General features: G+C 40.2%; 1 protein-coding gene across 3 annotated transcripts; it reads right to left on the bottom strand.

Annotated features, from left to right (window-relative positions):
• Positions 1 to 399: 399 nt before the first annotated feature.
• On the bottom strand, positions 400 to 11,116 carry LOC124137801. 3 transcript variants are annotated; one of them, XM_046504247.2, is made up of 6 exons: positions 10,983 to 11,116; positions 6,037 to 6,279; positions 4,676 to 4,882; positions 3,337 to 3,552; positions 1,314 to 1,445; positions 400 to 1,179 (listed from the first exon to the last, which is right to left on the bottom strand). In XM_046504247.2, exons 2-6 carry the CDS (start codon positions 6,095 to 6,097, stop codon positions 908 to 910), a joined length of 888 nt encoding a protein of 295 aa, XP_046360203.2. In that variant the 5' UTR covers positions 6,098 to 6,279; positions 10,983 to 11,116; the 3' UTR covers positions 400 to 907. The 3 variants fall into 3 exon arrangements, with proteins under 3 accessions (XP_046360203.2, XP_046360201.2, XP_046360204.2); XM_046504245.2 differs by having other exon boundaries at positions 6,037 to 6,274; positions 10,983 to 11,085; XM_046504248.2 differs by lacking the exons at positions 6,037 to 6,279; positions 10,983 to 11,116 and adding an exon at positions 5,151 to 5,252.
• Positions 11,117 to 13,510: the final 2,394 nt, after the last annotated feature.

The raw sequence follows: 13,510 nt of genomic DNA, 5'->3' as shown, positions 1-13,510 counted from the left end.
GTTCGCCCCGATTATGTTTCAAGGTTTGTCAGCACCATACCCGTGCTTGTGGGTTTCATCAAAATAGTGAACGTCTGATACCTGCATCACTTTGGGCTTTCATCCCACATTAAGCTGACACGCCGTGATATAACTGGAATAATGTTAAAAGCGGCGTTAAACCCAACTCACTCACACTTGAGGGTGATTCATAGTCGGAATCGTACAATCTATTGAATCTGATGAAAGTCGCTTTTCTTTCCTTGGGTTTCTACCAATATGTGAAATTTCAACATCTGGCACATGGCCTATAAGGGTTAAACGTGGTTCAATTGCCCAATGCATTCCGGGTTAAACCTCACTCACACACTCACAATCATATCACTGATATCACAACAATAAGAACATGCTGGAGTCAGCCAACTCTTTTTATGTAAAATATTTCACACAGCTTACAATAAAGTTCAAATAGCACAAGATTGATATATACATCCGTACATAATTGGTATATTAACTGATTAACAAGATCAGCAGTCGAAATGGATGTGGTTGAACATTACAGGAACATGTGGTTGAGAGAGATTGTGAAAGAGAGACAATAAATACAAACGTCTATTCTATATGATTATAGAATAAGAAGATTTTAAGAGTTATCTAACTACAACATCTTGAAAGGTACGCAAACCGTATAATGTGCAGTGTTTCCAAATTAAAACAACATGTAGTATGTGCAGTGCTTTAAACCAACAATATCGTGTTATGTGTATATATTTCACATATTAGTATTGGTATTTACAGTGCTTTAAACCAATTTGTAAACGAAAGTGTTTTTTTTTTAAATCGCACACAAACAGCGTCCCGGTAGTAAGAAACCAGTTATATTCTGAGTCCTTATAGTTAAGGCAAAGGCTTCATTCTGTGTGAACTTTCAGTTCTCCTTCTTCCACAGTTCTCGTGTTTCCACATCAACACCAACAGCGGACCCCGACCTCCACAGCGAACAGTTGCCAAAGTCATAACCAAAATGTGTGCACAGAGTCAGTGCATCACAGGCATGCATGCAGTCCATTCTCGATAAGAGGACCACCACTTCCATTTCCCTCAAGGTCACCATAGCAACGGTGGTTTTGAGAAAAGTTGTTTTGATTGGACATGAGGAAATGTACTTTGTGTACACGCTGAAGTCTTTAGCCTTCTCCACTGCAACGACAATATTACCGATATTTTATTCTACAGTTCAACTGGCCCTTATTACAATATCGTATTAGCCACGATCGTGTTACTTTATTGAAAACCAGATTTGTAAAGCAATTCGCAAGGATGCAATAACTTACGTCGTCCACACGACGCTGTTGTCCACCCCGCCTGGCATCCTGAAGGACACTCTCCCGTCACAGGATCACAAGTCGTGCCATTACAGTGACAGTCAATGTCACATCCAGACCCGTACGTCATAGCAGAACATCCTAGGTACATAGAAACATATACTCAAAGGCAAGCGTTTGTCTGACCTAAATTCTTTTACATACACACTTTTATATGACATTTTGTATTTGAGCCAGCATATATGTTTACGAAAAATGTCGAAAAAGGAAAAACAACCAAATGTCGCTAAGTTTGTATTTTTTGCGAATATTCGGGATAAAAATGCTTCAAATGTTTTCTATAAAAGGCCTTATATCCAACCCAATTACACTTCCGCTATAAGCAATCTTCGGAAGTTGAGGGTTCAGAATTAAAACCACTTTTGATAGTTTTGATTAGACTTCACCATGCTACACCTACATTGTCATCAACCCTTGACTGATCAACAGGAATGAGTGAGTGAGTTGAGTTTAACGCCGCTTTTAACATTATTCCAGTTATATCACGGCGTGTCAGCTTAATGTGGGAGGAAAGCCCGAAGTGATGCAGGTCTCAGACGTTTACCACTTCGGTCAAACCCACGAGCACGGGTATGTTGCTGACAAACCTAGAAACATAATCGGGGCGAGCCGGAACTTGAACCCACAATCATAGCTTTCTGACGTGCCCAAGGGACGCAACTCTGCTCAGCGAATCGCGGCGCCTTAGACGACTGGGCCCCCCATGTCCCCTCAACAGGAATGAAGAGACTCCTGCTAGGAACCATGGCTGGTAAACTCCTGCCAGGAATTATGACTCAACAACTCTGCTCGGGATCATGACTAATCGACATCAGCCAGGAATCATCGATTGATCAATTCCTGTCAGGAATCAAGGGATTGACCCACTTCTGCAAGGAATCATGACTTGTTAACTCATAGTAAGAATCATTGACTGATAAACTCCAGAAAAAGATTTATAGCCTGATCAACTGCGAGGAATCATCAATTGATCAACTCTTGCCAGGAATCAAGGGACTGATTAACTGCTGCCAGGAATTATGGTTTTATCAGCTCCTGCCAGAATGACGTCTGATTAACTCCTGCCAGGGATCACGACTTGTCAAATCCAACTAAAAATCATCGACTGATCGACTCTTGCAAGGAATCATCGACTGATCGACTCTTGCCGGGAATCATGGACTGATGAACTCCTGCCAGGAATCACGACTGATTAACTCCTGTAGGAATCATGGCTAATAAACTCCAGTCAGGAATGACGGACTGATCAACTCCTGCCAGGAATTATGAGCTGATCAGCTTTGCCAGGAATCATGACTGATTAACTCTTGCCAGGAATCACGGACTGGTCAACTCCTGCCAGGACTCATGAGCTGATCAGCTTTGCCAGGAATCATGACTGATCAACTCCAGCTTGGAATAATGACTGATCAACTCCTTCCAGGAATCATGACTGATCAACTCCTGCCAGGAATCATGACTGATCAACTCCTGCCAGGAATCATGACTGATCAACTCCTGCCAGGAATCATGACTGATCAACTCCTTCCAGGAATCATGACTGATCAACTTAAGTTATCATAGCTAAGTAATTGGCAATAGACACTGGGCGAACGGGGGGCCCGGGGTAATTCTTTTATCTATCAGTGCTAATTTCAGATATTCCTTTGGATATTGTTGATACACCATTATTATGTTTCAATGAATTTCGTCAGAGATGTATTGATATAGTTACACAAACCCAGCAATAACCTGATCATTGCTGAAGGAAGAAAGGTGAACGTATCTAGATCAGAAAGACTGATGTGTTTTATCACTCGCAGGAAACAACATAAAGAGAAATAGCATATCGTTTATATTTACTATTGATTGACCTCTTCCTAACGTTTCAGTATGGCTTCCTAGCATCGCGAGATAATATATCAGATGGGCAGACATTGTTACAGCGACTATCATCCAATGAAAATAGGATTATATTGTTATTATATCCTACCATGAACCTTGACCTCGCCAAAGTCGAGGACTATGTTATCTCCATTATCAGTCAGGGTTGACAAAGTCAAGTAGCGCCCCCTATCGTAACAGCGAATGGTGTAGACAGTTGGGATGTCAGATCCATCAGCCTTCCCTGTTACAGTGTGGCATACAGCAGCGCTTGTCGAATTAGATCGTGAAAGTGATATCTTCACTCCATTACGGCGAAGAGCATCTGTCGGATTCAAGGAGACATTAGACCCAGGAGTATCATGACCCAAAGTAATATGCATAATTGGTGGAATGCAGCATAACATGCAATGGACATTGACATTAATTCAAGAATGCGATTTCTGAATTTCTACGCTCAAAATCTATACTAATCCAGTTTAGAATAGGTAGAAAACGATGCACAAAAGTGCTTACGAGAGTCACCACTTACATGTAGCTGCTGCATCTGAATATGCAATGCAACACTGATCATTGAATATGTACATATCTAGGTTTGCTGCATGTCTGCGTTTAGTCGATATAAGGCACCATATTGAGTGAGTGAGTTTGGTGTAACGCCGCTTTGAACAGAACTTCTGTTATATCACGACATGTCAACTAACTGTGGGAGGAAAGCCCGAAGTGATGCATCATAGCACATATTACATGGCAGTAAACGTATTTGTTAAATGCATTGTACTTATATCACCGAACATGATAACATAAAAACCTAAAAGTTGATTATATCTTTTCACACTTTCTGCAACATTCTCATAAATAACATTACTGAGAAAATGTCAAATAAATGCGACAAAACCCTTTCCATATTCAATTATAATCAATTGTAATTGATATTTCATTTCATCTGTCAAAATAAAAAAGAAAGAGACCATCTCGCATTTGATATAAACTCTAGCCCTTGGTGTAGAAACCTGACCGAATAACATTATTACCTGCATTTTTGTTTTCGGTATGAAAATTCCGTTTGCACGGCGTATGTGAAGGATTCATGACACAGGAAGACTACTAACGAAGGAGTAAAGATATACTATGCATCCTCCGTGGCAGAAAAACATATTATGTTCCTGACAAGAATAACAGAATGGACTGCTCATATATGAAGATACAGGAACAATAATATCTAATCAACCAAAGCCTAATATAACTTTTTTTCACCTTTAGTATCTGTTTTGCAATGATATATCCGAAAATACCATTGATATCACACCCGAGTGAATAACATGTAAACTTCGTCGAGAAGACAACACTTTCAGTTAGAGCTACTTTCAGACTGCCTGAAAGACACTACCGTTTTCATGTTTGAATATACAGAATATATATAATATTTATGACGTCTTGTCACTCACAGTCAGAACGAAAGTAGACCGTCACTTCAGGTGAGAATACTTCCTCAGCCAAGTCAACCTGCCACCAGGGAGACGAATCAGTTTCCAATGTGTGAAACACGTTTGGCCAGACAGCGTTGGTGTTCCCATCAACAGCCATCTCTGGCCTCATGTTAGGATGGAAGGTGCTGGCACGAGCTTGCTTTCCTGTCGATCCAACTATATATCCTGAACAGAAAAGGTAACATGAAAACATACATGGTTATGTACATGTTACTTTTCTGTTGTTGGCATTGTAGTGTACATTCTTTTTGTAAAAAGAGTCCAATAGTCATATGTGTTATTAATACTTTTTGACATTCAGTGTTATTAAGCTTTTAATGTATACTCCATCGTTTCCTTCTGTGCAAGGTGTATATAATATAAATAGACATTTGGATCCAGTCACAATAAAATGAACTATTGGCTTTTAGTCTTAGCTCATTCACTCACTTACCCACTGCTGTCAGTATTGTCATATCATCCACATCTTTTCTTCTTTTGCAAACTAAAAAATCTATAAATACGGCATTCTTCCTTCAGTCCGTATATAACTGAACAGTAATCTCACAGATCTATTTGAGCACCTTCTCTGATGGGCCATGTATTTACGATGTTGATATAGTAATAAGTACATCTTTAGATACTTTCCGATCCGGTTCGCTGACTTGGTTGAAGCATGTCATCGATCCCAATTGCGAGGATCGATGCTCATGATATCAATAATTGGATTGTCTGGTCCAAACTCGATTATTTACAGACGGCCATCAAATAGCTGGAATATTTCTGAGTGCGGCGTCAAACAACAAACCAACCAACCAACGGTAGGAAAGTATCTGAAGATGTAATTATAAGTATAACAACATCGTAAATACATGGCCCATCAGAGAAGATGTTCACTGTTAATGCTTTGTTAATTACGAATACACTGCCCACCCTGGTAGTTTCTACGCATATTTACCATGCGTATACTTTTTACCTTTGCTTCCAACCTACCACCCCTTTATTTTGACTAAAAGGCACGGGTTGCAAAGGTGGCAAACTGATTAAGTAAGTTGTGTTCAATGATGTTTTGAACGGCATTAAGTTATGTTACCGCGTGACAGCTGATGTGTGGAAAATGGATAAAACAGGTGGTAGACTCTTATCCTTTTAGTGAAACCAACAACCATGGGCTATGTCCCTCATAAATGACAGGATCCTTGGATCCTTATTCGTCCCATTTATCAACCATGGTTTTTTTGCACCATACCGTTGTACGCAAGTGTAGCTACGGTGCTTAATGAATATATATGCTTCACAGTGGTGATATCATTGAATGTCGTTCCTGTTATTCAACTCACCTTCTGCAAACTCCCGATAAACAATCCAAGACATAATTGTGATGACTTCATTTAACATCATTCCTGTCAGTAATTAACCAGTATTTGACGTATATTATTGTCGGATATGTGCTCTAATATACAGACAAAAGAATGAGATATCTTTCAGTTTTGAACAGCAGTTAGAAGTCCCCTACGCCGGACGCCAAGCAGAATGAACGTGTATGACAGACTCCGGCCCTTCGCTGTTGATCACGACCTGGTCTGAAAAGAAGAACATAAATAGTCACTGTATACATACTCATTGATTGCTTGGTAAGGTTAAAGTATAAGCAGAATATTAATGCGACCTCCCGTATCGTTTTACTTCCATCAAGGGAATGTTCACAAAGCTTTTTCGACACAGTAAGATCGATTCTTAAGATCAAATGTTAACAAACATACTCCCATGGCTACATAGGCCGTATGGGGTTACAAATTGATGGTGGCATAAAAGTGCTGGCGAGGGTCACATATTCACAAGGGCATATTATTCTCTCGGATTATTGCTCTTGGGCGAACTCTTGAAACTGAAACTGATTATATATGCTTCTGAAAACATTACTGAATAATTAAAACATGAACTTAGATAGCCCAGGGACGCCGTATTTTTGAGCGGAAGATCAATCATCATTAACACATGCAGAATATTCATGTAGCTTCCCGTATCGTTTTACTTCTCGCAGGGGATTGTTTACGAAGTTGTTTCGACACAGAAAGATGAATACTTAAGATCAGATGTTAACCAAACATACTCCCATGGATTCATAGGCAGTGTTTGGAGGTAAAAACTGGTTAAGTGCAATGCCCAGATGGCTTTGTAACCAGCAAAAGATAATGTCATGTTGCTCAGAGGCGAGATTTTTCTGTTGACTCAAATTGATGATTTGAACAACATAATCTTAAGGACTTGCACAAACCGAATATGATATATATGTTTATTGTAGAAAACGATCCAGGCACAATAGTGCTGGCGAGGGTCACACTTATCTATTGCATACAAATCAGCAATGTAACATTGACCATTAAATGTACTGACGTACATTTGGAGATTTCATTTTCTGTATAATTATGGGGTCAACTTATATTCACATATTCACAGCTGCACAGTATTCTCTCGGATTAATGCTCTTGGGCGAACTCTTGATACTGAAACTAATAATATACTCTTCTGAAAACATGACTGAACAATTAAAATTGATCACCAAACGTGAACTGAGAAAGCCCAGGAACGCCATGTTGTTGAACGGAACGCTAATCATCATCTCAAACAATGTAATATGCAGACACCAAACACACGCGAAGTCAGCGTTAGACGATAGGATTAACACGAATAACTTTGGACAACCATGCCAAATACTAAAACAAATACATTAGCAATTTAACCCCACTTTTTCGGGTCAAAATATTCTTTAAAATTAAAGACAAACATCAGTCATGCATCCTAGTCATTATTTTCACAACAAGCTAGGGGACATATCCCATACAGAGTTGCAGGACAGAAACAAAAGTGACAAATTACTTTTCCATTGTACGATTCCTACTATACTAGCCACATAAAGAAACTGTGCACGGAGAAAATATATTCTGGATTGAAATACAACACAGCAAGAACAAAATGATGCAGACGCTGTAGCAGCTGAATGATCGGACCATAAGAAAATGTCAACGGGACCTGAACAACATCTGTTACGATGACGTCAGAAGATCAAAATGGAGTAGGGGGTCAAACGACAAAGTCACAAAGTCAATAACGGGTATGACCACCCTGTGCGTGAATCACAGCAGTGCATCGGCGACGCATGGAGTCCACCAAATGGGCATGGAAGGCCTGGGGAATGGCCTGCCATATCCTTCTCAAATCCTGTGCCAGGTCACGGACATTATCTGGAGGATGTGGAAGACGACGCAGACGGCGCTCCATTTCATCCCACACATGCTCCATTGGGGAGAGATCTGGAGAAATTGCAGGCCATGGCAGTAACATGACATTGTTATGGTGAAGGAAATCCATTGCGACCCTAGCCGTGTGAGGACGAGCGTTGTCCTGTTGAAATGTCAATCCCGGGCCATGACGTTGCAGGAAAGGAATGACCACAGGCCGCAGAATCTGATCTCTGTAGCCAGCACCGGTGAGATTGCCCTGAACAACCACCAAAGGGGTTCGGTGCCGTGCTGTTATCCCGACCCAAATCACCACGGAGCCACCTCCAAAACGATTCCTCTCCACAATACAGTTGCGTGCATAACGTTCTCCCAAACGCCGGTAGACACGTTGGCGCCCGTCACTGTGGGAAATGTTGAACCTCGATTCATCTGTCAAGACAACATTTCTCCACCATATTCGAGGTTGGCGAACATGATTTCGACACCATCTTAGACGGTTGACTCGATGACGGTGTGTCAGGATGGGACGTATGGCAGGGCGTCGTGGTCGAATCCCGTACTGACGTAAACGATTCCTGACAGTGTTGGGATGGATACGGCGCAGTCCAGGAATTGTCTGGGACGTCGTTACTGCCGTTTGGAACCTGTGTCGGAGATGTGTAACTCGAATCCAACTGTACTGTCTTGGCGTCGTTACTCGGGGACGTCCTGAACGTGGGTGGTCGGCAACATCATTTGTGTTCTGATAACGCCTCACCAATGTCGATATCGTGTAACGATGGCATTGGAAATTTGTTGCCACCTGTTGTTGCCTCATTCCCGCTCGGATCATTCCAATGGCTTCATGACGCTGTGCAGCTGTCAATCTTGGCATGATTTGCTTGTGATATGCTTGTGTCTGCGCCTGAGAAGTTTTGAATTTTTGAATGACCACATATCATGCTTTCCAAAGTGACAGCGAATTTTGAATTGCACATGCTGTGTACAGCTGCACAGGATGCACGTGCAGTAACACATTGCACGTCCATAGGCCCCCATTAATGACGTCATATCGCATGGCACGTGCATGAGCGTTTGAATTTCTCCAATAATTGCTGTGTTCAAACCTATCTTTCATATATTGACGGTGTGCCCTTATATCTATATTTTCTCCGTGCACAGTTTCTTTATGTGGCTAGTATATATCACAAGCATGCGTTTACGACCCACTGTCAAATAGCGATGATAGCCATATGGAAAAGCTCTCTAGACCCATGGAGAAAGAAACGTCAAGGAAAAGATTAAGTTGTCAATGGCAGCAGGAGATAACAGCAGGTACAGCACTCAGCTGATCAAGACATGCTAACATTAAAAGACTGAGCCTTAAAATTAAAGACAAACATGACGATGAATTATTTGTTTATCAGTCATGCATCCCTGTCATTATTTTCACAACAAACTGAGTGACATATCCTAGCTCTCAGCTGATCAAGACATGCTAACATGAAAGGACTGATCCTTGTCCTTCCAGATGAGAATTCCAAACTTGATTTGTGCTCAACATATTTTCCATTATGGAATTTCCGTGCCAACGAAGATATCCCGAATGTTTCTATACTGAGGGAGTGCTATAGAAAGATTGTGTCCAAACACTGCATTGGTGACAAAGAGTAAGTGAAAAGGTCTGTCAGCTGAGATCGTCCTTAAAAAAAAACATGTGTGTGTTGTACAAAACGTATCGAACTCATTTTCTGGCAGTTACTTATCGCGTAGTCCGACCATAACAACACTAAAAAGACTATATTCCCTGACAGTGTAGACAAATCTTCAGCTTGATCATGAGTTGCAAATATCTGACACTAAAAGCCTGTACTAGGTCAGTGAAAAGACATACTCCTTGTGTTTTACAATTAAGCCTCCATCATAGTCACAGCGGAACATAGGCAACCATGTGTGTTCCAATTAACTAGGACCCCGAGTCAGAGACAGATTTAGGCAATGGAATACTAATATTTACAGATAAATTCATAAGAAGCCTTCATCCAAGCAGTGACTTAAAGCCAGTGAGTGAGTGAGTGAGTATGGTCTTACGCCGCTTTTAGCAATATTCCAGCAATATCACGGCGGGGGACACCAGAAATGGGCTTCACACATTGTACCCATGTCGGGAATCGAACCCGGGTCTTCGGCGTGACGAGCGAACGCTTTAACCACTAGGCTACCCGACCGCCCCGACTTAAAGCCAGATACAGCAAGACACACATATTGAAGATCAAATACTGCGTACAAGTATTTGTACGGGTTGCAATCGGAACAAAAATCTGTATCTGGGTCTCTGGGGCTGCCGAATTTGGAGGAAACAGGACTCGGCATCGCGGAGAAAGAAGGATGAATGGCGAACGAATCAGGAAGTTCCGGAACCCTTTTCACTTTTGCCTCTTGATTCACATTTTCATTGTCTGAGTTTGGGAGCTGGAAGATGCTTGTTCCATAGGAAAATAGTACACCACACGGATAACTAAAGCTATGCTACCTTAGGTTCAGCTCTCGCGCTGGCATATCCTGTCGAATCAGGAGCAGCTATCTAACTGGTACTACATCTAACTAGACTCAGGTTATGCGAATGGGACTCGTTAAATAGCCTTTTAAAAATGTATTAAACTACATTATGTACAGTGATTATTTAGCTAAACCCCATGCTGAGTTTCACAGCAGTGATGTCACCAATGTGCTTGGTTGTGCATCGACATTCACTCTTTTTCTTCTCTAAATGATAGTAGGATGCTCCAGAGAAGTCTTGATTTTGCAACGGTAACAGTTGTATTTGAACCTATGATTATTCAAATCTTACTATCCAGTCAAATGTTATAGCAAACATCTTATTTTATTTCTGAAATGTCGGGTGTCTTGGAAACGGCTTTCAGGCTTGTTCGAAAAAGTAGTCCAACAGTAGTACCTATGCCACTTGTGATGCTTGTATCATCACTTGAATGGTTATCCTAAAATGTGACATAATCTGCTTGGCCCAAAACATAAATATATAGCGAAGTATCATGACATACCTGTTACTGGGCTGACGTATGTAGCTTGTCAGTCGTAATGTTTAAAATGGTTTGGCAGACATCAATCGGTGGACACATCTGATGCAGAGTGTTTTCAAGTAAGAGAAACCATACTCTGGAAGGTCGCATTTATATACAAACACTGGTTACTTGGTACATTCTCATTTGTTTATTGATTATTTCGTATACCCTTTGAAGTTAGATGTCATTGATGATATGCATGAACGAGCTTTAACAAAACGGTAAGCGCTGTGCTTATGTTAGTCATGGCGATAAGCACGGTGTTGACATTATACGCGATCGATTCTTTACTAACTTGAATTGACATTACTTGATTGGATATGAAGTAATATATTATATATGATTGATACACTAGCAATTAGATATTGATGTAGAATGAATATGTAAGGGAAGTAACATGAAACGTCAATATCAAAAAGGTGTTGATTACAGCTAGCAATCCTCCCAGCTGACAATTGAATGTACATTCAAATTGTCATGTCGTCACAGGTAGTAGTTCGTGAATTGTTGTGGAGCCAAATATACACTACTGCCTAGAAGTTCATTCCCCTTACACGCATGGGCAACGCGTTACGCAACCAGTGTGCATCGGGTTGGTCACGCGTGTGAGACCCGTGTGCAACGCGTTGCACACGGGTGTGCACCCCGTCCGCCACTCGTGTGCAACGCGTGACACACTCATTAGAGGGGGAACAAACTTTTGACCAAAGGAGGACCCGTGTTAAGCTGAACCTGGAGGTGGTAACAAGGAGAGAAAATTTTGTTATCCTGGCGAAAAATGATAATACACATGTATTTCCTCATGTCTCCTTTCTTTATGTGATTTTGTGGGAATAACACGAATACTGTTGCGATTAAATAGATCTGTTTTGTTTTATACGACCATTGCTTCTAAATCCGATGGTGTTAAGAGAATACATGGCCCTGGAACATGTTATTGCAATTGAAATGCTTTTATTGTGATTTGACATTAACCGTCTGTAGTACGACTTTCAGTGATAATATGTATGAGGTTTAATTTGGCGGCGCATTGTTTTTATTGGACCCTAATTACTTTATGATGACTTGGACTCTTTATCACAGCTCCATAGCCGTGAGGCTGGAAAAGAGCAGCATGTAATTAATGAGGGTGGGTTATATCATTGAGGATACACTTGTATACTAATTACCTACTACAGGAAGAGACCTGTAGACGTAAGCGCGGGGTTGTGTTTTAGCTGGCCGTTCGATAATGGCCGCCAGGAGAAGTGAGCTTTGACTGCGTCATCTAAAATAAATAATAAGATACAGCAGTGTTATTTTCACGGTCTGTTGAATAAACTCCCAGCGCAACGGTCAATGTATCTTCTACTTGATCCTTGATACATCATTTTGGCATTCACAATATATAGTATTTCAACGTACAAAGGAGCACTGATCTAAAGCAATTCCGCGGGAGTAGTTGTTACCTGTGCATTACTGTATTTTCCCAGTGAGTACCCGGATGATATAGCAGAAATCTAGACTTGTTCGCGACCTGTGCTCGCCATTCGTAAGCGCATTTTTATTGAAAGTAGAAGGACGTATGGTCACACTGATCAACAAAAATGAAATACAGTTTTTGAAATGTAGGTATATTTGTGTAGAGCATCGGTAATGGTGATGCAGTTTTGATAAGTCACTTGCTTGGTAATTGTGCGATCTTCGTGTACACTATTTTGACTTGCAACACAAAGTAAATATTTCATCTGAACATTGCTTATTTTACCGTGTGTATATGTTTACATTCAAAATGTAAACAGATTTCACTAAGGAAATGTATTAAACGCCTAAATATTCAGTTTATTTTACAAATTAACTGAAAAATATGTCCATCTTTATTAATATGATAACGAATTCCAAATATTTGTTTATGTTTAATATCATCACCAAGTACAGTTCTGTATTGTTTGGCTTCTTTTCTTAGCATAATTAATATATTGTGATGTGTTTAAGCTCTCTTGGTCGTCTTTATCATTTTTAGTCAGTCGGTTAAATAAATGAATGGATTATTCAGTCAATTTGTAAAATGACTGAACTATTTAGATATTTAATAAATTGCCTGAGTGAATCATATTTTACACATTGACTGTAACATATACACGCTTACAAAAGAAAATACTTGTGAAAACAACGTCTTTCGCGCATCGAAAAACTTCCCAACCAAACGGAAAGGAACAAGAATGATTCTGTTCAAAGCTGCAGCGAATGAATGAAAACAAAATGCAAATATCATTATAACAACCTACCAAAGTTATAATGTATCCGGGAATATCAACATAAAGGAACAATATCCATTGCGTCTGCAGCTGTACAAAAATACTTATTCGATGTCAAATGTCTATGTGAGAATCAAATACTTTAATAATAATTATTTGGAAACAATATTTGGAATATATATGAAATATATTAAAATATTTAAATATATCGTTTTCAAACGTTATTTAAATGTATCGAATATTATAACCCGTGTTTGTTTCTTAACTGAT

This window comes from Haliotis rufescens, unplaced genomic scaffold (assembly GCF_023055435.1).
Source record: "Haliotis rufescens isolate VD_foot unplaced genomic scaffold, xgHalRufe1.0.p SCAF_57, whole genome shotgun sequence".
Classification (NCBI taxonomy): Eukaryota; Metazoa; Mollusca; class Gastropoda; order Lepetellida; family Haliotidae; genus Haliotis; species Haliotis rufescens.
This window is presented reverse-complemented; position numbering and strand designations above follow the sequence as displayed.